The sequence below is a fragment of the Muntiacus reevesi genome, chromosome 3, assembly GCF_963930625.1.
Source record: "Muntiacus reevesi chromosome 3, mMunRee1.1, whole genome shotgun sequence".
NCBI classification, from domain to species: Eukaryota; Metazoa; Chordata; class Mammalia; order Artiodactyla; family Cervidae; genus Muntiacus; species Muntiacus reevesi.
This window is the reverse complement of record NC_089251.1, coordinates 65278395-65300806: the sequence shown is the minus strand read 5'-3', so window position 1 is coordinate 65300806 and position 22412 is coordinate 65278395. Positions and strand designations below refer to the sequence as shown.

At 37.7% G+C, this 22412-nt stretch overlaps 1 protein-coding gene across 3 annotated transcripts in view; it reads left to right on the top strand.

The window, feature by feature from the left end:
• Nucleotides 1–22412, top strand: part of CFAP36 (cilia and flagella associated protein 36) — a 30098-nt gene that overhangs the window by 6732 nt on the left and 954 nt on the right. The window contains exons 4-8 of one of the 3 annotated variants that reach the window (XM_065929259.1): nucleotides 7913–8027; nucleotides 11473–11560; nucleotides 13431–13482; nucleotides 18845–18947; nucleotides 22244–22353. In XM_065929259.1, coding sequence (XP_065785331.1) covers nucleotides 7913–8027; nucleotides 11473–11560; nucleotides 13431–13482; nucleotides 18845–18947; nucleotides 22244–22353 — 468 coding nt within the window. Of the gene's footprint in view, nucleotides 1–7912; nucleotides 8028–11472; nucleotides 11561–13430; nucleotides 13483–18844; nucleotides 18948–22213; nucleotides 22354–22412 lie in introns of all 3 variants that reach the window. The other 2 variants (XM_065929258.1, XM_065929257.1) reach the window with 2 other exon arrangements.

The window sequence follows — 22412 nt, the reverse complement described above, 5'->3', positions numbered from 1 at the left end:
AAAAGTTATTCTTTTTTTCCCCAAGAACTTCTATCACTCAAATGACTATATGTATGGTATAACTTTCATTTTCTAAAAACACATACTGGATAATTAATAATATTTTGTGTGATTGCTCATAAGATTTTTAAAAATTAATAGACTTTTTTTTAAGAGCAGTTTTATGTTTACAGAAAGTTGATCAGTTAATGTAAGTGTCTTTTTTTGTTAAAGTCTTTCATTAGTGTAGTATATTTGTTGATGAGCCAGTATTGATATATGATTGTTAAGTCCATATTTTATATTAAGGTTCACTCTTTGTGTTGTAAGTTCTGTGGATTTTGACAAATACATAATGTCATATATCCATCATTACAGTATCATACAAAATAGCTTCATTGCCTTAAAAATCTCATGTGTTCCACATATTCATCTTTTCCATCTTTACACCAAAGCTCTGGCAACTGCTGTTCATTTTACTGTCTGTATAGTTTTGCTTTTTCCAGAATATTATGTAATTGAAATCACACAGTATATAGCTTTTTCAGACTGACTTCTTTCACTAAGCAATATGAATTTAAGTATTTTCATTTTTGATAGTTCTTTTCTTTTTATTGCTAAATAATATTCCATTTTATGGATGTACCACATTTTGAAGGTGGTATATAACCTTTTGAAGGAAATTTTGGTGCATTCCAGTCTTTGGCAATTTTGAATAAAGTCACTATAGCTATTCATAATCAGGCTTTTATGTGGGTGTAAATTTTTCATCTCATTTGCGTAAATACCTGGGAGCAAGACTGCTAGATCATATGTTAAGATTCACTTTAACTTTGTAAGAAACTGCCACACTCTCTTCTAAAGTAGCTATATCATTTTACATTTTTACCAGCAATGAATGGGAGCTCCTGTTGCTCCATGTCTTCAGTAACACATGATATTGTCAGGTTTTTGGATTTTAGCCATTCTAATAGATATGTAGTGATATCATTGTTTTCTTCTGCCCATTTTAAATTGAGTTATTTATTTTCTAATTGTTGGGTTGTAAGAGTTTTTCTGTATGTTTTTGATACAAATCTTTATCAGATCTGTTTTGCAAATATTTCACAGAATATTCTCCTGTGGCTTTTCTCTTCATTCTGTTAACAGTGTCTTTCACAAAGCAGAAGTCTTTTTTATTTTAGTGAAGTCTGATGTAGTGATTCTTTCATTGTTTATGGTTTTGATATTTTATGTTAAGAAGTCATTGCCAAAAGCCAAGGTTAGCTAGATTTTCTCTATGCTATGTTTCAAAATTTTGTTTTTACGTTTAAATCTATGATCCATTTTAAGTTAATTTTTGTGAAAGGTATAAGGTCAGTGTTTAGATTCCTTTTTTTTTCCAAGTAGATGTCAGTTGTTCTAGCAGCATTTTCTAGAAAGATGATCCTTTCTTCACTGGATTGCCTTTGTTCCTTTGTCAAAAATCAGTTGGCTATGTCTTTGTTGGTCAGTTTTCAGGTTCTGTTCAGTTCCATTAATTCTTTGTTCTTTCACCAATGTCATACTGTCTTGATTATTGCAGTTTATAGTAAATCTTGAAGTCATGTAGTGTCAGTCCTCTGACTTTGATCTTTATCAATTTTGTGTGACTGTTTTGGGTCTTTTACCTTTCCATATAAATTTAAAAATCAGTTTGTTGGTATCCACAATTGTTGGGATTCTGATTGAGGTTGCATGAATCTACAGATCAAATCTGGGAGAAGTGACATGTTAACAATGTTGAGTCTTCTTATTTATTAACATGGAATAGCTCTCCATTTATTTAGATCATCTCTGATTTCTTTCATAAGAATTTTTTAGTTTTCCTCATATAGATCTTATGCATATTTTGTTACATTTATTCCTAAGTACTTTTTTGTAGTGCTAAATGTAAATTGTATTGTGTTTTTTATTTCAAATTCCAATTGTTAATTGCTTTGTTGTTGTTGTTTAGTCTCTCAACCATGTCCGACTCTTTGTGACCCAATGGACTGCAGCAAACCAGGGATCCCTGTCCATCACCAGATCCTGGAGCTTGCTCAAACTCATGTCCATTGAGTCAGTGATGCCTTCTAACCATCTCGTCCTCTGTCATTCCCTTCTCATGCCTTCAATCTTTCTTAGCATCAGGTGGCCAAAGTATTGGAGCTTCAGCTTCAGCACCAGTCATTCCAGTGAATATTCAGGGGTTATTTCCTTTAGAATTGACTGGTTTGATCTCTTTGCTATCCAAGAGACTCTCAAGAGTCTTCTCCAACACCACTGTTTGAAAGCATCAGTTCTTCAGTGCTCAGACTTCTTTATGGTCCACTCTCACATCCATACATGACTACTGGAAAAACCACAGCTTTGACTAGACAGACCTTTGTCAGCAAAGTAATGTCTCTGCTTTTTAATTTATGTTGTCTTGGTTGGTCATAGCTTTTCTTCCAAGGAGCAAGCATCTTTTAATTTCATGGCTGCAGTCACCATCTGCAGTGATTTTGGAGCCCAAGAAAATAAACGCTTTCACTGTTTTCTTTGTTTCCCCATCTATATGCCATGAAGTGATGGGACTAGATTTCATAGTTATACTTTTCCCCCCCTTAGTCCTTTGAATCAATAGAAAGGCTTTCACATCATTTCTATACGCTATGCTATTGAATTTCTGCAAATAAATAATCATTATTCTTTTGAGAAGTAAAAGGAATCTATAGCTTTTCTTTGAAGTTCTATCTTTATTTGTATAGAATTGTAAGAATTATATAAAATTCTTTAAGTGTTTGATAGAATTCATCATTGACCCCGGCTGGGCCTGGTGCTTTTTGTTTTGGAAGATTACTAATTATTGATTCCATTTCTTTAATAGATATAGACTTATTCAGATTGCCTGTTTCTTGTGTGAGTTTTAGCAGGTTGTGTTTTTTAAGAAATTGGTCCATTTCACCTGGATTATCAAACTTGTGGTCATAAGAATGTTCATAAAATTTCTTTATTACCTTTTTAGTGTCCATGGGATCTGTAGTAGTGTCCCCTTTTGCATTTCTGATATTAATTTATGTCTTTTTTTATGTGTCTCACGTCCTGGCATGTGGAACCTCCCTGACCAGGGATTGAACCAATGCCCCCTGCAATGGAAGCACAAAGTCTGAACTACTGGACAACCAGGGAATTCCACACCCCCCACCCACCGCCTGTTTTTAAAAACTTAACCTGGCCAGAGATTTCTTAATTTTATTTTTTAAATAATTAGCTTTTAGTTTTGTTGGTTTTCTCTATTGATTTTTCTGTTTTCCAATTTCATTGATTTCTTCTCTAATTTCTATTATTTCCTTTCTTTGGATTTAACTAGCTCTTTTTTTAGTTCCTAAGGTGGAAGCTTTGATTGTTGATGTTGGTTATTTCTTCTTTCCTAATACATGCTTCAGTGCTTTAAATTTCCCTCTAAGCACTAACTTTTGCTACACCCCACACATTTTGATAAGTTGTGTTTTCATTTAGAAATATTTCAAAATATTTCATTTAGAAATATTTTTAGAGGTTCTCTTAAGACTACTTCTTTGATCCATGTGCTGTTTTAAAGTGTGTTTCTTAATCTCCCAAGTATTTTAGCTTTTTCTAGCTATTGTTCTGTTACTGTTTTCTAGTTTAATTCTGTTGGGTCTGAGTGTTTCCTCTATATGACTCCTGTTCTTTTAAGTTTATTAAGGTGTGTTTTATGGCCTAGATGTTGTCTGTTTTGGTGAATGTTCCATGTGAACTTGAAAATAATGTATTTTTCTGTTGTTGGAAAAATGTCAATTTGATCTAGTTGACTGAAGGTGCTGTTCAATTCAGTTATATCTTTGTTGATTTTCTGCCAGCTGATTCTGTCCATTACTGAAGTTTCCAACTATAGTAGTGAATTCATTTGTTTCTCTTTGTGGTTAATAGAGCAGCATAAATGCATGAAATCACTTGTAACTTCAGGCTAAGTAGGAACACATTTGGAAGTTTTTAAAACTCACTTAAGTCAGATTCTGAAAGACTTTAAATGTTCATATTTTTGTCAATGTGCCTTTCTCAAACATATATGACACCACATTTATTTATTTATACCATTTATCTCATAGTATTCTTTCAAAGTAGTTTGGCATTTCAATTAATTTAAAGGATACTTAAGATTGTTGTTGTTTTTAAACCACTTGCTAGCTTTTTGGAGTAACTCTTGTATTTAGTTCCTCTAATTACCCTTGTTGGAAGCTCTTAGGCAAAGGGTGATCATGTCCTTGGACCAGAAGAGCCCAATTGCTGTACAGTTGTTAGGTTTAGCACACCAGTTTGATATTTAATCAAAAGACCCAGAACAATTACTTTTATAGGACTTTTTAGTTTAAACCAGAAGAGCCCAATTGCTGTACAGTTGTTAGGTTTAGCACACCAGTTTGATATTTAATCAAAAGACCCAGAACAATTACTTTTATAGGACTTTTTAGTTTAAAAAAAATACTTTCTTGCACTGCTTAATTCTAACACTCAGTCAGAAAGTTACTATTTTTCCTTCATTCTCAAATGAAAATGAAAATTTTCTATCAGAAATATCTTTCCAATGAGAATGCATTTTGTAATTGATGGCATGTTATAATTTAATTGATAGGGTTTTTTCCTTTTCTTATTGGTATACGAAATAATAGTTTATTTTGCTGATCTATTGAGTCTTAGAATTGACAAAATACTGTATTAATATTATTATTGTTGTTATTATTATGCTAATTTGCAGGTGAAGAAACTAATGCCCAGAAGCCTAAATGATGGATACAGAATCAAACAGCTAACATATGGTTAAGCTCAAAGTAGCCTTTGATATCAAGGGCTTATTTTTCCCCCCATTGTGTCAATAGTTCTCAAATTTAAATGTTATAAGAATTATCCAGGGAGATACATGGTCCAGAAATTTAGATTAATTATGTCTAGGGTAGGGCTCAGGAATATGCATTTAACAATCCTTCTTTCCTGCATTTCTTAGAAGGGTTAAAAATACCCTTTGAGAAGCCCTGCATTGTATGTTTAAGGATCAGCTCAAATGCAGACTTGCTGATAGCTCTAGCTGACACAATGCCATTAGGGTATTTAATATCCTTCAAGTGTTTATCGGTGACGAGGATAGAGAACTTGATATTATTAATAAGTCTAAGAAGACCAAGAACAATGTTATGTGGTTGTGTAATCCCACAAAGGTGCCCTGGCAGATCAGATATACTACTCTATGACAGAGGCTGGCTACAGTTGTCTTTATTTATTTAAATAGTTTTTATTTTTAAAGGAAATTTAAAATTATTTTTTAAATTGGGGTTAGTTACTTTACATGGCTGTGTCAGTCTCTGCTGTACAGTGAAGTGAATCAGCAGTAACATACACACACAGGTATCCCCTCTTCTTCTGGATTTCCTTCCCATCTAGGTCACTGCAGCATTCCCTGCGCTGGGCAGTAGTTTCTCATTAGTGATCTATCTGATACAGCACTTGTCTTTAATAGTGCTGTATGGGCTGTAACTTTCAGGTAAATACCAATGAAGCCTATTTGCCGTCTCCTGCCCTTGGCCTTTTGAACAGTATATGTGAATTTAAAGGACAAGGAACTTTCTTGTAAATGTCACTACTTTTGCACTTTATTTTGCTTGACTGTTTTGTTTTTTGTGGAATGTGAGCTGGTTGCTGCTGGAGGGACTCCTTCCTCTTTGCTCAGCACTCTTGGATGGAACATTTGTTGAGGTGTGTCTTTGACATTATCACTGCTGCCTACCTGGTGAACAGTAGCACACCCTTGGTTGCCTCTGATTCCTGTGACCAGCTTTTTCATGAATGTCATGTAAAGCTTGAAATAAGGTTTAGTAAGGTGAATAAGGTCTGAGTGTTTTCTTTTGGGTTTTCATGCATTTCAGAGTTTATTCTTTTTACTGATTAGCTTGGGAATTTGTTTGCTTTTTGATATAATAATAGTTCTCTGTAGTTCTCTGTAGCTAAAGGAGTGTTAATGTGGGTACTCTAGAGTAGATGAGGCGGAGAAGGCAATGGCAACTCACTCCAGTACTCTTGCCTGGAAAATCCCATGGACGGAGAAGCCTGGTGGGCTGCAGTCCATGGGGTCTCACAGAGTCGGACTTCACTTTCACTTTTCACTTTCATGCATTGGAGACGGAAATGGCAACCCACTCCAGTGTTCTTGCCTGGAGAATCCCAGGGATGGGGGAGCCTGGTGGGCTGCTGTCTATGGGGTCGCACAGAGTCAGACACGACTGAAGCGACTTAGCAGCAGCAGGGTAGATAAGGAGGGCATGGCAACCCACTCCAGTATTCTTGCCTGGAGAATCCCCATGGACAGAGGAGCCTGGCGGGCTACAGCCTATGGGGTTGCAAACAGTTGGACACGACTGAGTGCCTAAGCACAGAACAGTGCAGGGCAGCTACTGTTATTATTGTTTCTTAATTTATTACACTTCAGTGTCATCTAGAAAAAGATTTCACATCATGATTTCTGTCTCTTCCGTGAAACTTTTTGCCTATAGGACTGCTACAGTTGTGTTCTCACATCATTCCTACCACGCTAGGCTTATTTTCCAGACTCCATTTTTTTGGCATTTCACTCAGTTCAGTCTCTCAGTTGTGTCTGACTCTTTGCGACCCCATGGACTGCAGCACGCCAGACTTCCCTGTCCATCATGAACTCCTGGAGCTTGCTCAAACTCGTGTCTATTGAGTCGGTGATGACATCTGACCATCTCATTCTCTCTCATCCCCTTCTCCTTGTGCCTTCAATCTTTCCCAGCATCAGGGTCTTTTCCAATGTCAGCTCTTTGCGTCAGGTGGCCAAAGTACTGGAGCGTCAGCTTCAGCATCAGTCCTTCCAATGAGTATTCAGAACTGATTTCTTTTAGGATTGATTGGTTTGCTCTCCTTGCAGTCCAAGGGACTCTCAAGAGTCTTGCTCCAACACCACAGTTCAAAAGCATCATTTCTTCAGCACTCAACTTTCTTCGTAGTCCAACTCTCACATCCATACATGACTACTGGAAAAACCATAACTTTGATTAGATGGACCTTTGTTGGTAAAGTAATGTCTCTGCTTTATAATATTTGCTGTCTCAGTTGGTCAGCTTTTCTTCCAAGGAGCAAACGTCTTTTAAGTTCATGATTGTAGTCACCATCTTCAGTGACTTTGGAGCCCAAGAAAATAGTCTTTCACTGTTTCCATGGTTTCCCCATCTATTTACCATGAAGTGAATTTTGGCATTTGTTCTTATTTAATTTCGCAATTTTATTAATTAAAGGATTATTTGTAGTTACTGCTTTATCACTAAGCAGTAACTTTCAGTTGGTTGTTGTTTAGTCACTAAGTTGTGTCCAATTCTTTTGCAACCCCGTGGATTGTAGCCGCCAGGCTCCTCTGTCCATGGGATTTTCCAGGCAAGAATACTGGAGTGGGTTGCCATTTCCTCCTCCAGGGGATCTTCGTGACCCAGGGATTGAACCCACATCTCCTGCATTGGCAGGAGGATTCTTTACCACTGATCCAACAGGGAAGCCCCAAATTTCAGATTGACAGAATCTAAACCAAATAGTTATCATTATTTTGACTGAAAAACAGATTTGTATACTGAAGTGGTAACTTTAAAAGAGTAAGACTAATTCCCATGTTGTTTATCAGAGTTGCTCAGCACTGGCTCATTTGGAAAATGTGTCACTGTGTGCCTTAGCCTTGTGGGGGTGGGAGGGGTTAGAAGATCAGTCTCTTGAGAACCCTACTTTAAAGGCTTTTAGAAAAAAATCTTAAAATTGTCCTTTTGAGTCATCTAGTCATAAATAATAAGGCAGCATTGAATTAATGCACCTTTGCAGTGGAAATGATTTGAGTGTGTGGGAAATAGTTCTGTAACTTCCTGACTTCTTTCCACAGGACATTTTGCAACCTGTATTGGCAGCAGAAGATTTTACTATCTTTAAAGCAATGATGGTCCAGAAAAATACTGAAATGCAGCTGCAAGCCATTCGAATAATTCAAGAGAGAAATGGTAAAAGGTTGAATTTAGACATCTGAGTGCTAAGTGCATTTTGTTTTGGTGTTAGTTTTAACTAATATGATCTTAACGTTGCTGCTTTGTATAAATTTATTTCAAGTTTGAAAATCTAGGGCTGACACTTAAGAGATACTAGAGTGTAAACTTCCTGATAACTGATTGGTTGACATCTCAAAGAAAGCAGACCAGAATTTGATGTAACGTTTCAGGTTTCAGGGAGTTCGGTTTTTCTGCTCAGCCATCGTGTTTATGGAAGTCAGTATTTTTGAGTGGTCATAGTCACTTATAGTTACTATCAAGTGTACAGTTACTTTCTCCCTTCTGGCTTATCGAAGACAGTGGTTCTAAAGTTTTAGCAATTAGAAGCAGTTGAGGGCTTGTTGAAATACATGCCTGTGCCTCAGTTTCTGACTCAGTAGGTCTGGAGCGAGGCCTAGTACTTTGTATTTTTAAGATGTCCCTAGCTGTGGCTGAAGCTGCTGGTCTTGGGGTAGCGCTGAGAACTAGGGCAGTGGGCGAACAGCATCGTGCCGCCGTCAGGTGGAAGAGAAAGCAGAGTTCACAGTCCTGGTGGCCGCCTTTCGCTTTATCTTTTCCTTAATTCTCTACCTGAACTCAGTTTTTTCCTAGCTCTTCCTGCTTTTCTTCCCTTCCTGTGTACTTGAACTCTACTTGACATCTTGATTCAAAACATCACACTCTAACCATACTTCTTGTTACTGTACTATCTCTTTTTCAACCCAGATGCATATCTAAGTTTCCCATTTCGGACTCTAGTGATCTTAATACCTGTGAATTCCTTTGCTTAATAGATTGCCACAGATATTCCTTATCATGCCTATATACTGTCTGATGGTTTGGCAGTGGGGTCTTTTCTTTGCTTGTTTCTTGAGCATATTAGAGCTGTAGTTTAGTTGTACTATTTGCTTTTAAGGGTCTGGAATATGCAGCAATAAGGCTTCTGTTGTTACGTGGCAAACATTAGACTGTTGGAAGGTCTGTTGTGGCTTAGACTGTTGTGGGTTCTCCTCTCATTTGTCTGAGGTGAGTAAAGACCATACTCCTAGAGCCAACTACCATCATATCTATTCTCTCAAATGCATTTCACAGCAGGAAAGAGCTGTTGTCCATGATGTGGAGATAAAACCACCCTAACCCTGAACAATGCATGACACTGAACTGCTGCTTTTGTGTAAAGTTTGGAAAGCAGTCTCTTTTTGTTTCTCTACCATGGTTTGCTTCATAAGATCCTTTTCTCGTGTGTTTTCCTGTAACTGTGCTTTTTATTCTGACCTATAGGATAGAGAATCTGAATAATTACTTTATGTTATTTCACATTGCTTTAGGGGATCTTTTGATAAAAGAAATAGGGAACTTGATAATGGCACTCTGCAGTTTTTAGAATTTAACTGGAAACAAGATTTTAATGAAAAGAGAACAGGTAACCATAGCTTGTATCAGCTGGGAACCTCAAGTTGCCATTAGCAGAATACCTCAGAGAATATGGCCTAAGCAATAAGAAATTATCATCTCACAGAACCAGAAGTAGAGGAAGGGAAGGGAGACAGACAGGTCCAGGCTTGGTTCATTTGGTGGCTCAGTGATGTTTTCCAAGAGCCCTGACACTTTTCCACTTTGACTCTGCCATTTTTAGGATCTTCTCTTATGATTGCACTCAAGCTTCATTGAGTGCACACTCAACAATATCTCATGAAGAAAAGCGGGGCTTCATCCTGTGCATTTCCTTTTATAAGCAAGACAACACATTCATGGAAGCCCCTTAGGAATTTTCTTGTCAGGTCCTATTGGTCAGGATTGGATTCACATGACTTTCTAAACCCTCTGGCAGGGTGAATGAGACCATGGTGATTGGCTTAAGTCATGACTCACTCTTTTGGGGTGGGGTTGGACCCTGCCTCTAAGTACTTGGCTGCCTGGTAGCTGCACACAGATGGCTTCTAGTAGCAAGGGAGGACCAGGGGAATGATGTGAAATAATGCTGCAGTCAAACCACAGGGTGGGACAGTTTGCTTACATTTAAACATAAACTAATACTTAATTTCTGCCACAGAACTTTTAATACTTGTATTTAAGTATCTCACTTAACATAAATCCAGGGGAAAGTACCTTAGAACAAAGTTGATTGTACTCAAAACTGCAGACTGTTTGTGTGAGAAAAATTCAAAGGCTCTCGGAATTCTGGTTGTATCTTATCAAAGGATTTGGGGCAAGTGCAAATCAGAGCAATGTTTTGATGGTTTTGAAGTATTGCATACTGTTGGTTTATTCTTTCCTTAGTTTTTAAAATTTTCCTTAGAAAGATCAATAGGAGAATACTATTTATATAGCTTTTGACTAAGCAAAAATGCACTTAAGATCAGTGGGTTATATAGAAGTCAGTTTTCTGGTTGTGATACTTATACTATAGTTTTGAAAGATGTTTCATTGAGGGAAACTGGGTAAAGAGTGCGTAGCATCTCTGTGTTATTTCTTACAACTGCGTGTGAATCTGCAGTTATCTCAAAATGAAAAGTTTAATTTAAAATGCACTTAAACATCAAGGGCATTAGAGTAATAACACTACTTTAATTTAGAGCAGATCCAAAATCCCATCATCATATATGAATATGAAAGGTAAATATTAGGGGATATACTGTTAATGTTTTGGGAATATACTAATTATGGATAAAAGCAGAACACTTATTACCATCTACCTGCTTATCAGGAAGATATAGGTAATAAAGTAAATTAAACCAATACTTAAAATTACTTGCCATGAATTACTGTTTGCCTTGGGCCAAAGTTGGTACTGCCCTAGTTTATAGTTATTAGCCCAATATCTGAATAGATGATCTGAGAGCAGAGATTGTTTTATTCATCTTTATATTCCCCTTAAGTGCTTAGCACCATGCTTTTTTGCATGTAGTAAGCAGGGCTCTTTTGGTAGCATATGTTGTAGTATGAGTGAAGAGTGTTAACATGCTGTTTCAATTAACAAAGTGTTTATATTTTGCTTTGTAAACTCTTTTCCCTTTTAAATAATACTTCTGAGAGCATAGTTTCATTATTAGGAGCTTGTTAATTTCATTGGTATGTCCTGTGTAGTATATGATTATGGAAGACATAGATTATATTAATTTCTATTATCATATATTGTCATTTTAAATACAAAATACATGGTTACCAAGAGTCATTTCTAGGTGAAATTGTGGGTTTTCTTTCTTCTTTTTTTTTTTTTTGGAGCTGATTCCTTAAAAGAAGAAAAAGTTAAAAAGACCATAGTTAAAAAGATAATAAAAACATAATAGCATAAAACATTTTTTTTAAAGTGATAGATCTTAATAAACTACTTTGTACTTCTTGATGAACTAGAATAGTGAGAAATAAAATGTCTTCAGTTGAGTTGATATTCTCCTGTGTGATCTCTGGTTTTGAACAGGGGTACTACCTGACTGTTTAACAGATGGTTCTGATGTGGTCAGTGACCTTGAACAGGAAGAGATGAAAATCCTGAAAGAAGTTCTTAGGTATCCTCTTTAATTATTTGAATGGATGATTAATAACATTGCAATATGATCTGTACATAAACTTTTTATCCAAAAAATACTATCAACTAGTAAAATATCTAAATTCTTTCCTAAAGACCATGAACGTGATTTATCACTTTATCTGCTTATAACTATGTTTGTATTACATTTCTTAATGGACATATCAGCCCAAATGGGAGGGTCTTCCTCCACACCCATCATGGGCCTAGGAAACTAGCCATCAGTGGAAACAAGGTGTGGTAGATACAGCCTGATGCTTGGAAGGGCTGTTGTGGCCTGAGCTGAGCGGGAGACTGCATGGCTTTTGGATCTTGGTATTAGAGGAGGCTGATGCCAGGTGTCTCATGGGAGGAGGCTGGATATCCAGGCTCCACAGACCAAATAGCTGACTATTTGCTGACCTCTTATCTATGGGCTTCCCTTGTGGCTCAGCTGGCAAAGAATCTGCCTGCAATGTGGGAGACCTGGGTTCCGTCCCTGGGTTGGGAAGATCCCCTGGAGAAGAGAAAATCTACCCACTCCAGTATTCTGGCCTGGAGAATTCCATGGACTCTACAATCCATAGCGTCGCAAAGAGTCGGACACGACTGAGCAACTTTCACTTTCTTATCTATTATGTGATTGTCAGACAAATGCCTGGCATGGAATGTGCAGTCCAGCAAAGGGGATTTTTTTTCCCCCTTAAAGTCTGTTGTCCCCTGACCCCTATGGGAGTTTGAGAAGGGAGGGCCAATTGCAACATGTAATATTTAAGTCTATGGGGATGTATTGGTTTAAGGCAAAAGGATTCCTACAACTGCTGTGTCTTCTGTAGAGTGGAGCCTTGGCCTTTAGGGGCCCTGGCTCTCTATTCTAACCACATACATGACAATCTGCTAGCATCCTGTGGTCCTCCCACCTTCCCAACTTGTCTGCAGTTCCAAAGCAGGAGGGAGGATAGGCAGGATGGTGGTTAGAAGGATGGGCCTAGTGGGAGTTTATGGAAGGAGCTCTAGGATTTAGTTTTTCATTTCAGGGGATTTCAGTGAGTGTGGGGAGGGAGGCAAATGTGGGGGTGGACTCAGGCTTTCCTGCCAGGTCCTCCTTTCCTGTGTGCCAGGTGAGGGTATATAGGAGCCTGAGACAACACACAGAGCTTTGAGTTTACAGATTGGAAGAGTTCAGGATATTTGGTAGTTGGTTTAGAAGACTGGTAGTTTTGACTTATATTGGTTGCTTCTGTTGGTTGATTGATGGTTTGAAAACTGATCAGTATTATACTTTTAGATTTTATTTTCTGTAGGCTTTTGGTGGGGGTGTGCTACAGTATAAACAGTGGAACTTAATTATGGACATGTAAGAGAGCTGACTTGGCTATTTCCCTAAATCAGACTGCCTTCGTGAGCAGTTTACAAAGCTGATAGGGCTTTGGTGTAAGGGCATCAGGAGATTTGTGATAGCTCATCTGCCATGGAGAAACTAAAATGAGGAGAGAAATGAATCTTATCAGGGGACATGTAACTAACTGATCTGTCTAAAGTGAGAGATCAGAGTCCATATTCATGGAATTTGCCATTCAGATTTGGGTTTAGAATTTCAAACCTGTTGGTTTTTGTTCATCTAGGAGTCCTTCACCCAGGATATGGGCAAACCTGTGTTTTACGTCACTCACCACATTATGCTGTTCATGTCTATGCATGTCTTCCTCAGTTGATTGTAAGCTGCTTTAAATGAAGCCTGATTATTTCCATCTTTGTTTCCAAAATTCCTTGCACATATTGTAAGCTTTGGTTAGCATGTTGCTTGTTGAATATTTGTTCTTTGACAAAAGAGAAAGTTTACTTTTCTACTTTATTTTTGTGTATTTCAGAAAATCAAAAGAGGAGTATGACCAGGAGGAAGAAAGGAAGAGAAAAAAGCAGGTGCCTATAAAACATACTAATATAATAGAAGTATTTCATTACTGTTATCCCTTAAGTTCACACCTAGGATTTCTGTTAAAAGTTTAAGCTTAGGTGAAATGACACATTTCCTCAGAGTATTCATATTTTCTTGGCAGTTTTGAGTGTTTATGCTTTTTTATTCACTTTATAATTCATCCAACCACCTGCCTTTTAAATTCTCAGTAAAGAATGAGATTATTCACTCCAAAAAAAACCTGTAGTACTATTCATATTTGGGGGAATTTTTAATAGAAATTCCCTTTAATTTTATGAATAAAAGAAGATTAAGAAAATATTTGAGTTCCCCACTTGCCTTGATTGCTTTACTGTTTTGAAACAGCAACTGCAGTTACCACTGAGGGTCCCCTGTAGTTAACGTTGCCAACTTGAAGCAGAATGACTCAGTTTCACATTTCCTGGTGTACTATTCTTTCATTAAAAACTGTTTCCCTAAAGTGCCTAATTTTTCCTAAGGAAAAATTAAACATATATCTGGTTGAGGTGAGGGAAGCTAATGTTTAGTTTTTCCTCCCCGCTTTTCTAGCTGCCTCTCTTTCCACATTTTCCCAAATCTCCCCAAAGGGAGAGGGAAACCTAATATAAACTAATTCTCAGTCACTTGATAGTCATTTTCCTTTTTTTCCCCCAATCACTGTGATTCATGCTTATATCGTTTACTGTCTTTGAAAAAAACCTATTTTACTCCAAGGTACCAAATGAAGAGCAGAAGAGAGATTTTTAGGATTTACAGGGGATTTATTTCTCTTTGACTAACTATCCTTTCAGTAAGTGGAGGTGAAATTCATTGATAATACTATTTTTAAATATAAGAATTTAGAACAGAAACTATTCAAAACTGGTGTCAGTTGTCAGTAGTACTGGGAATTCCCTGGTGATCCAGTGATTTGAACTTAGTACTTTCACTGCTGTGGGACTAGGTTCGATCCCTGGTCGGGAAACTAAGATCCCATAAACTGCGTGATGTGGCCAATAAAAAAGAAGACAGTCTTAACTTTCTGATTGATAAATAAACTGTATCAGGATTCTTGAATAATAATATGTTTTAGGGGCATATGATTTTTTTTTTTTAGAGTTTTTTAAATGGAAATTTTCAAACACACAGAAGTAGAGCTGATAATAATTTCAAGTCCTCGTGTTTCCATCACTCAGCATATATAGAGACTTATGATGTGGTATCCATGAATTACCTAAAAAGTTACATGTGATTGGATTTTCCTATTTTTATGGAAAAATGAATTATTTTTCTTAATTCTTTCCAAGATTTAAGTGATTTCTTTGGTTTAAATGCAGCATCTTATTTTAGAAATGGAAATATAGGCATACCTGAGAGATGTTGTGAGTTTGGTTCTAAACTACTACAATAAAGTGAAGATAACAATACAATAAATCACAAATGTATTTTGGTTTCTGAGCACATATAAAAGTTAGTTTATACTAAACTATAGTCTGTTAATTGTACAATGGCATTATGTCTGAAAATTATGTACATATCTTTATTAAAAATTATTTTATTGCTAAAAAATGCTGACCATCATCTGAGCCTTTGGCAAATTGTAACTTTTTTGCTGGTGGAAGGTCCTGCCTCTATGCTGATGGCTGCTGAGTGACCAGGGTGGTGGCTGCTGAAGGCTGGATTGGCTGTGGCAGTTTCTTAAAATAAGACAACAGTGAAGTTTGCTGTATTATTTAACTCTTCCTTTGGTGAACAATCTCACTGTAGCATGAAGTGCTATTTGATGGTATTTTACCCACAGTAGAACTTCTTTCAGTATTGGAGTCAGTCTTCTCAAACCTGGCTGCTGCTTTATCAACTAAATTTGTGTAATGTTCTAAATCCTTTGTTGTCATTTCAGCAGCATCTTCCCTGGGAGCAAATTGCCTCAAGCAACCATTTTCTTTACTTATACATAAGAAGCAACTCCCTGACCCATTAAAATTTTGTCATGAAATTACATCTGTTCAGGCACATCTTCAGGCTCCAATTCTAATTCTGGTTCTCTTGCTGTTTCCTCCACATCTGCAATTACTTCTTGCACTGAAGTCTTGGACCCCTCTTAAGTCATCCATGAGGGGTAGAATCAACTCCTTCCAAACTCCTGTTAATGTTATTTCTACCTCTTCCCATGAATCACAGAGGTTGTTAATGGCATCTAAACTGGTAAATTCTCTCCAGGTTTGCAATTGCCTTTGCTCAGATCCATGAGAGGAATCACTATCTATGGTTTCGATAACCTTATGAAATACATTTCTTAAAGAATAAGAAATACTTGAAAGTTGAAATTTCTCCTTGATCCATGAGCTGTGTGTTGTAGTTGTTCAGTTGCTCAGTCTTATCTGACTCTTTGCGACTCCGTGGACTGCAGCACACCAGGTCTTCCTGTCCTTCATCATCTCCCAGAGCTTGCCCAAACTCACATCCTTTGAGTTGGTGATGCCATCCAACTGTCTCATCCTCTGTCATCCCCTTCTCCTCCTGTCTCCAATCTTTCCCAGCATCAGGTTTTTTTCCAATGAGTCGGCTCTTCGCCTCAGGTGGCCAAAGTATTAGAGCTTCAGCTTTGGCATCATGAGCTGTGTAGCAGGCATGAAAACAACTTGAATCTTGTACCTCTCCATCAGACCTCTTGGATGTTCAGGTGCACTGTCAATGAGTAGTAATATTTTGTATAGAATCTTTTGTTCTTTTTTGGAGGAATAGGTCTCAACAGTGGGCTTCAGATATTCAGTAAACCATGTTGTTAACAGATGTGTTATCATCCAGGCTTTGTTGTTCCACTGATAAAGCACAGGGAGAGTAGATTTCCCATAGTTCTTAAGGGCCTATAGAAACCTGTATGCAGGACAGGAAGCAACAGTTAAAACTGGACATGGAACAACAGACTGCTTCCAAATAGGAAAAGGAGTATGTCAAGGCTGTATATTGTCACCCTGCTTATTTAACTTATATGCAGAGTACATCATGAGAAACGCTGGGCTGGATGAAGCACAAGCTGGAATCCAGATTGCTGGGAGAAATATCAATAACCTCAGATATACAGGTGATACCACCCTTATGGCAGAAAGTGAAGAAGAACTAAAGAGCCTCTTGATGAAAGTGAAAGAGGAGACTGAAAAAAGTTGGCTTAAAGCTCAGCATTCAGAAAACTAAGATCAGGGCATCTGGTCCCATCACTTCATGGCAAATAGATGGGGAAATAGTGGAAACAGTGACAGACTTTATTTTTTTTGGCTCCCAAACCACTGCAGATTATGATTGCAGCCATTAAGTTAAAAGATGCTTACTCCTTGAAAGGAAAGTTATGACCAACCTAGACAGTGTATTAAAAAGCAGAGACATTACTTTGTCAACAAAGGTCCATCTCGTCAAGGCTATGGTTTTTCCAGTAGTCATGTATGGATGTGAGAGTTGGACTATAAAGAAAGCTGAGCACCAAAGAATTGATGCTTTTGAACTGTGGTGTTGGAGAAGACTCTTGAGAGTCTCTTGGACTGCAAGGAGCCCAACCAGTCCATCCTAAAGGAGATCAGTTCTGAGTGTTCATTGGAAGGACTGATGTTGAAGCTGAAACTCCAATACTTTGGCCACCTGATGCGAAGAGCTGACATTGGAAAAGACCCTGATGCTGGGAAAGATTGAAGGCAGGAAGAGAAGGCGACGACAGAAGATGAGATGGTTGGATGGCATCACCAACTTAGTGGACATGAGTTTGGATAAACTCTGGGAGTTGGTGATGGACAGAGAGGCCTGGCGTGCTGCGGTCCATGGGGTCTCAAAGAGTCGGACATGACTGAGTGATTGAACTGAACTTAAGGGCCTTATTTTGCATTAGCCTCTAATAAGACAGTATGTCCTTTGAAGCTTTTAAGCCAGGCATTGACTTATCCTCACTTGCTATGAAAGTTCGAGATAGTATCTTCTTCCAGTAGTAGGCTGTTTCATCTACATTAAAAATCTACTGGTAGAGTTGTTGTTGTTTAATCACTAAGTTGTGTTTGACTCTCTTGCAACCCCTTGGACTGTAGCCGACCAGTTTCCTCTGTCCATGGGCTTTCCCAGGCAAGAATACTGGAGTGGTTTGCCATTTCCTTCTCCAGGGGATCTTCCTGATCCAGGGACTGAAGCTGTGTCTCTTGCGTTGGCTGACAGATTCTTTACCACTGAGCTGCCTTCGTTCATTTTGTTAGACCTTCTGGCTAGCTTGCTGCAGCCTCCACATTGGCACTTGCTGCCTCACCCTGTGCTTGTGTGTTACAGAGGCAGCTTCTTTCCTTCAGTCTCATGAACCACCCTCTGCTAGCTTCACACTTTTCTTCTGCAACTTCCTCACCCCTCTCAGCCTTTATAGAACCTTGCTCTGGATTAAGCTTTGGCTTAAAGGAATGTTGTGGCTGGCTTGTTCTTCTTTCCAGACCGCTAAGACTTTCTCCATATCAGCAGTAAGGCTGTTTCACTTTCTTGTCAGTCGTGTTCACTGGAGTAGCAGTTTTAATTTCCTCAAGAGCTTTCCCTTTGCATTCACAACTTGGTTAACTGTTTGGTGCAAGAGGCCTAGCCTTTGATCTGTTTTAGCTTTAGACACACCTCCTCACTAAATGTAATCATTTCTAGCTTTTGATTTAAAGTGAGAGACCTGTGACTTTTCCTTTCACTTGAACACTTAGAGGCTGCTGTAGGGTTATTAATTGGCCTCATTTCAACATTTTTGTGTCTCAGGGAATAGGAAGGTCTGAGGAGAGGGAGAGAAGTAAGGGAACAGCCAGTTAATGGAGCAATCAGAACACACACAGCTTTCGTCTGTTAAGTTCACTGTCTCATATATAAGGCTGAGATTTGTGGTGCCCCAAAACAGGCACAATAGTAACATCAGAAGTCACTGATCCCTGGTGATAGGATAATAAATATGATAATGAAAAAGTTGGAAATATTGCAAGAATTACCAAAATGTGATACAGAGACACAGTGAGCAAGTTCTGTTGGAAAAATGGTGCGTATAGACTTGCTTGATGCAGAGTTGCCACAAACCTTCAGTTTGTAAAAAAGAAAAACAAAAAAACACAGTATCTAGTAAAGATAGTAAGTTGAAGTGCATAAAATTAGGTATGCTGTAAACCAGTTTGTGGCTGCTTTAGGCATATCATACTGGTATTATTATTATTGTATTTTTTAGATTATTTTAAGTTAAAGCATCAATTCTGTGGTGCTCAGTCTTCTTTTTAGTAGACAGTAATTTTTGAAACTAATATGTTTGAATCTGTTAAGTAGTGAATTATTCAGAATTAATCTAAAATATTTTCTAAATTGTGTTGTTGATGCCTTAAGTTATCAGAGGCTAAAACAGAAGAGCCTTCGATGCAGGCCAATGAAATGACAAAAATGAATAATTCCCAAGGGGATGATGAACATTTTGCACACCCAACCTCAGGTAAGGTTGAAGTATACTGAAATTTCTGAGTAATATGAATACTTAAACATTGTAAAGAGTGTGTTGTTTTCTTATACATGCTTCAGCTTCAAAAACCTTGTGAGGGAGTGTTCAGTGGCCATTGGTATTTAATGCTCTTTGTGAATTTAGCTAAAGAGATTGCCTGTAAGAGATATTCAGCTGACAGAGAGGGTGTAGCCCCTAAATTTCTAACCCAGAGCAGTGAGCAGAATTCCTTGGGGGAGTCCCCAGCCTGTAGGCTATGACTACAGCATTCACGGTATGGTCACGTAACATTTGGTACCTTCTTCCTTTATTACCATCAGATGATGTGTGGGAGTTAGAAGCTGAACATGGAAAGATAATATTAACTTATTTTCCTAGTGAATTAAAACAGTTAGTAAATAAAAGGTATCCAGTTTGTTCAGAAATTTAGTCTTAAATTGTCATTGAAACTGAAATTGAGGAGACTCCTTTTGGGAAATGTTAGTAGATGATCTTGTTCAGTATGTGGGAAACCATTTTCAGTATATGTATTCTGATTTGTTGTTTAAGAAGACAGGTAATTCTGAAGCAGAACTTGAATATGATGATGCATTTAGCTCATTTTTATTTTGTATTTCTACATTTTTTAGATACATGTTCTTTTCTCAATTTAAAAAACCCTGTAACTCCATGAGGTAGATATTATGATCCTTACTTTTATTTTATTTTTTTAAACAAGAAATTCAAGGAAGTTTAGTGATGTCCAAAGTAACGGAGCTCTTAAATAGTGAGACTGTGACTTCCCTTGGTCTTCTGACTTCAAGTCTTCTGTTTTTCTTCACTTTGCAGAAGTTTTATAATTGCGATAGATAGGTTTGATGTTTATCAACTATTTTAAGAAACTGTATTCTTAATTGATAAAATAATGGGCATGTGAAACCAAAGCGGGTTTATCAAGTTATCTTGCTTTTTGATTCTTAGCAAATTTAATAATTTCTTTTGTTTGCATGCCCTGAGTAGAATGACCTCATTTGAATTATGTCTGTAAAAGTGTCTTCGTTAGATTTGTTTGAGTGCTTTTAAGATTTGTTAGTCCAAATTTAACTTTTTTTTTATGTAGACCTAAGTGCATGTAGGGGCTTCCCTGGTGGCTCAGATGGTAAAGAATCTTCTACAATGTGGGAGACCTGGGTTTGATCCCTGGGTCAGGAAGATCCCTTGGAGAAGGGAATGACAACCCACTGCAGTACTCTTGCTGGAGAATTCCATAGACAGAGGAGCCTGGTGAGCTACAGTCCATAGGGTCGCAAAGAGTTGGACATGACTGAGCGACTAACACACACAAGTACCTGTACTGTTCAAATCTCATTTCTGACATAATTTGAATATATTTGCCTATCAGACTATTAAGCTATAGAAAACTTAATTTCAAACCATTTGTAACTCAGTTATGCACATTAACAGAGAAACAATGGAAGGTAATTTTAAAAGTAATGACTTTATGTTTTAAAAACTGTTCTATTTTAAAAAAATGCATATATCTGATATTCCAGGCAGTCACGTCATCCAAAGCGATAGGAGCCCAAGAAAGGCCTAACGTGGGAGGAATCATAAAGGTGTTTGGCTTCCTGCTTATCCCATTGCCCACATCTTTCCTTGGTTCCTGCTAGAAATGGGTAACTTCTGTTTTTCGGTAGATTCAGGGTTGCCAGTTATCAGGTGATCTTCCTTTAAGCTAGCTGGCTTTTTGAGTCTCCATTCATAGAAATCAGATAAGCTAAGTATTTTGGCCTTAGGCACTTTTCTCTCTAGATTCAAGTTAGAATATAAAAGATGTTCATGACAACAAACTGAAGGCAGGAACTGTCCAGAACAAGTACATGAATATAAATGCTTATGTGCCTGGAATCCACTCCACCCACCCTGCATGCCCAGCCCTGTGGTTCAAGTTTACCTCTGCTTAAAGTCACCATCATATGAAAGGCATTTTAACTTTGCTTATTTTGACCAACTTGTTGAATGAAGCTCATTTTCATTTCTGTTATAGTTAGTCCTGTAGCTTCCTGTATAGGTTGGTTGGAGTGTTAACGGCAGCCTCATCTCTTCCATGGAAACTTCCCTTTCAGGCCAAGAGCCCAAAGAACTTTTCCTCCAACCTCCTTGGCCCTGCAGTCAGTCCGCTCTCCCCATGCTAAAGCAGTGGTCCTTGGGCAAATTTCTTGCTCATACAAAGTTCTATTTCTGGTTTTACTGTGCTGGCAAGATTTTTAATCATTTAGAGACATGTATATCATGTTCTCCCATCATGTCTTTAGTTCTTGGCATCATTTTTATGTGAGTCTTTGTTCTCACTTGCTGTCTTTCATAGTCCATGTATTATAATGAAAATGTTTTGTCTTTTAAAATCTCCACCCTATAATAAAAAATGGCTCAGAAAAGCAATTAGCATGTTAATCTAGTCTCTTGGCACAGTTACCAGATAATTGGAAGGTGTCGAGTGCTCATGTTATATCTGCTTCCAAATTCTACTTACTTTAAAATCTTTACATTTTCTTAATATGTTAGTAGGTTTATAGTTATCTTTAAGATGTACTTAACATTATTGATACTACTGGCACTGATTTCTAGTACAAAAAATTGTAGCTTTATATTAATTGTTCTGCAAATATAAGGTCACTTAACAGTTTTTGCCTGCAGGCAAAGTTTGAAAGACAGTAACACTGTTAGTAAGGGATTTTAGTGCACTTTATTTGGCTTATATGTTGTTGTTTAGCTGGTAGGTTGTTTCTGACTCTTTGCAATCCCATGGACTGTAGCTCGCCAGGTTCCTGTTCATGGTATTTCCCAGGCAGGAATACTGGAATGGGCTGCCATTTCTTTCTCCAAGGGAATCTTCCTGAACTAGGGATCAAACCCCGCATCTCCCTGTATTGGGAGGTGGATTCTTTACCTGGCTTATATGGCAACCTTGTATTACATTATACAATATTTCTAATCTTTAGACAAGAATTATATCTTTTTGTAGCTATAGTACCAAACAGCAGGAGCTTGGTATTTATCAAAATGCCTGTTCACAAGAAACCATAGTTAAAGCTCCTTAGACCCGAGACCATGTTCATTTGTTTCCACCCAGTGCCTAGCACAACAGAGGCACTGAACCAATGCTTGTGAATGAATGAGAGAAAAAACCCAAGTATTATTAACATTAGCTCATTTTGGTAAATCTAGCATAACTTAATATTTCTTATAATATTCTAATTGGTCTCTCTAATTACTGCCAGAAGTTAAAGTGCATTTTGCTAATCAACCAGTCCAGCCTTCGACAGGAAAGCTGGAAATGTTGCCTGAAACTTCCTCCCTCCCACACAAAGGCCTGAAGATTCCTGGCTTCAAACATGCAAGCATGGAGGGACCAATAGCAGTAAGTGAAGACATTATTTTTTAAGAACTATGAGCAAATGACAAACTACTAGAAACATT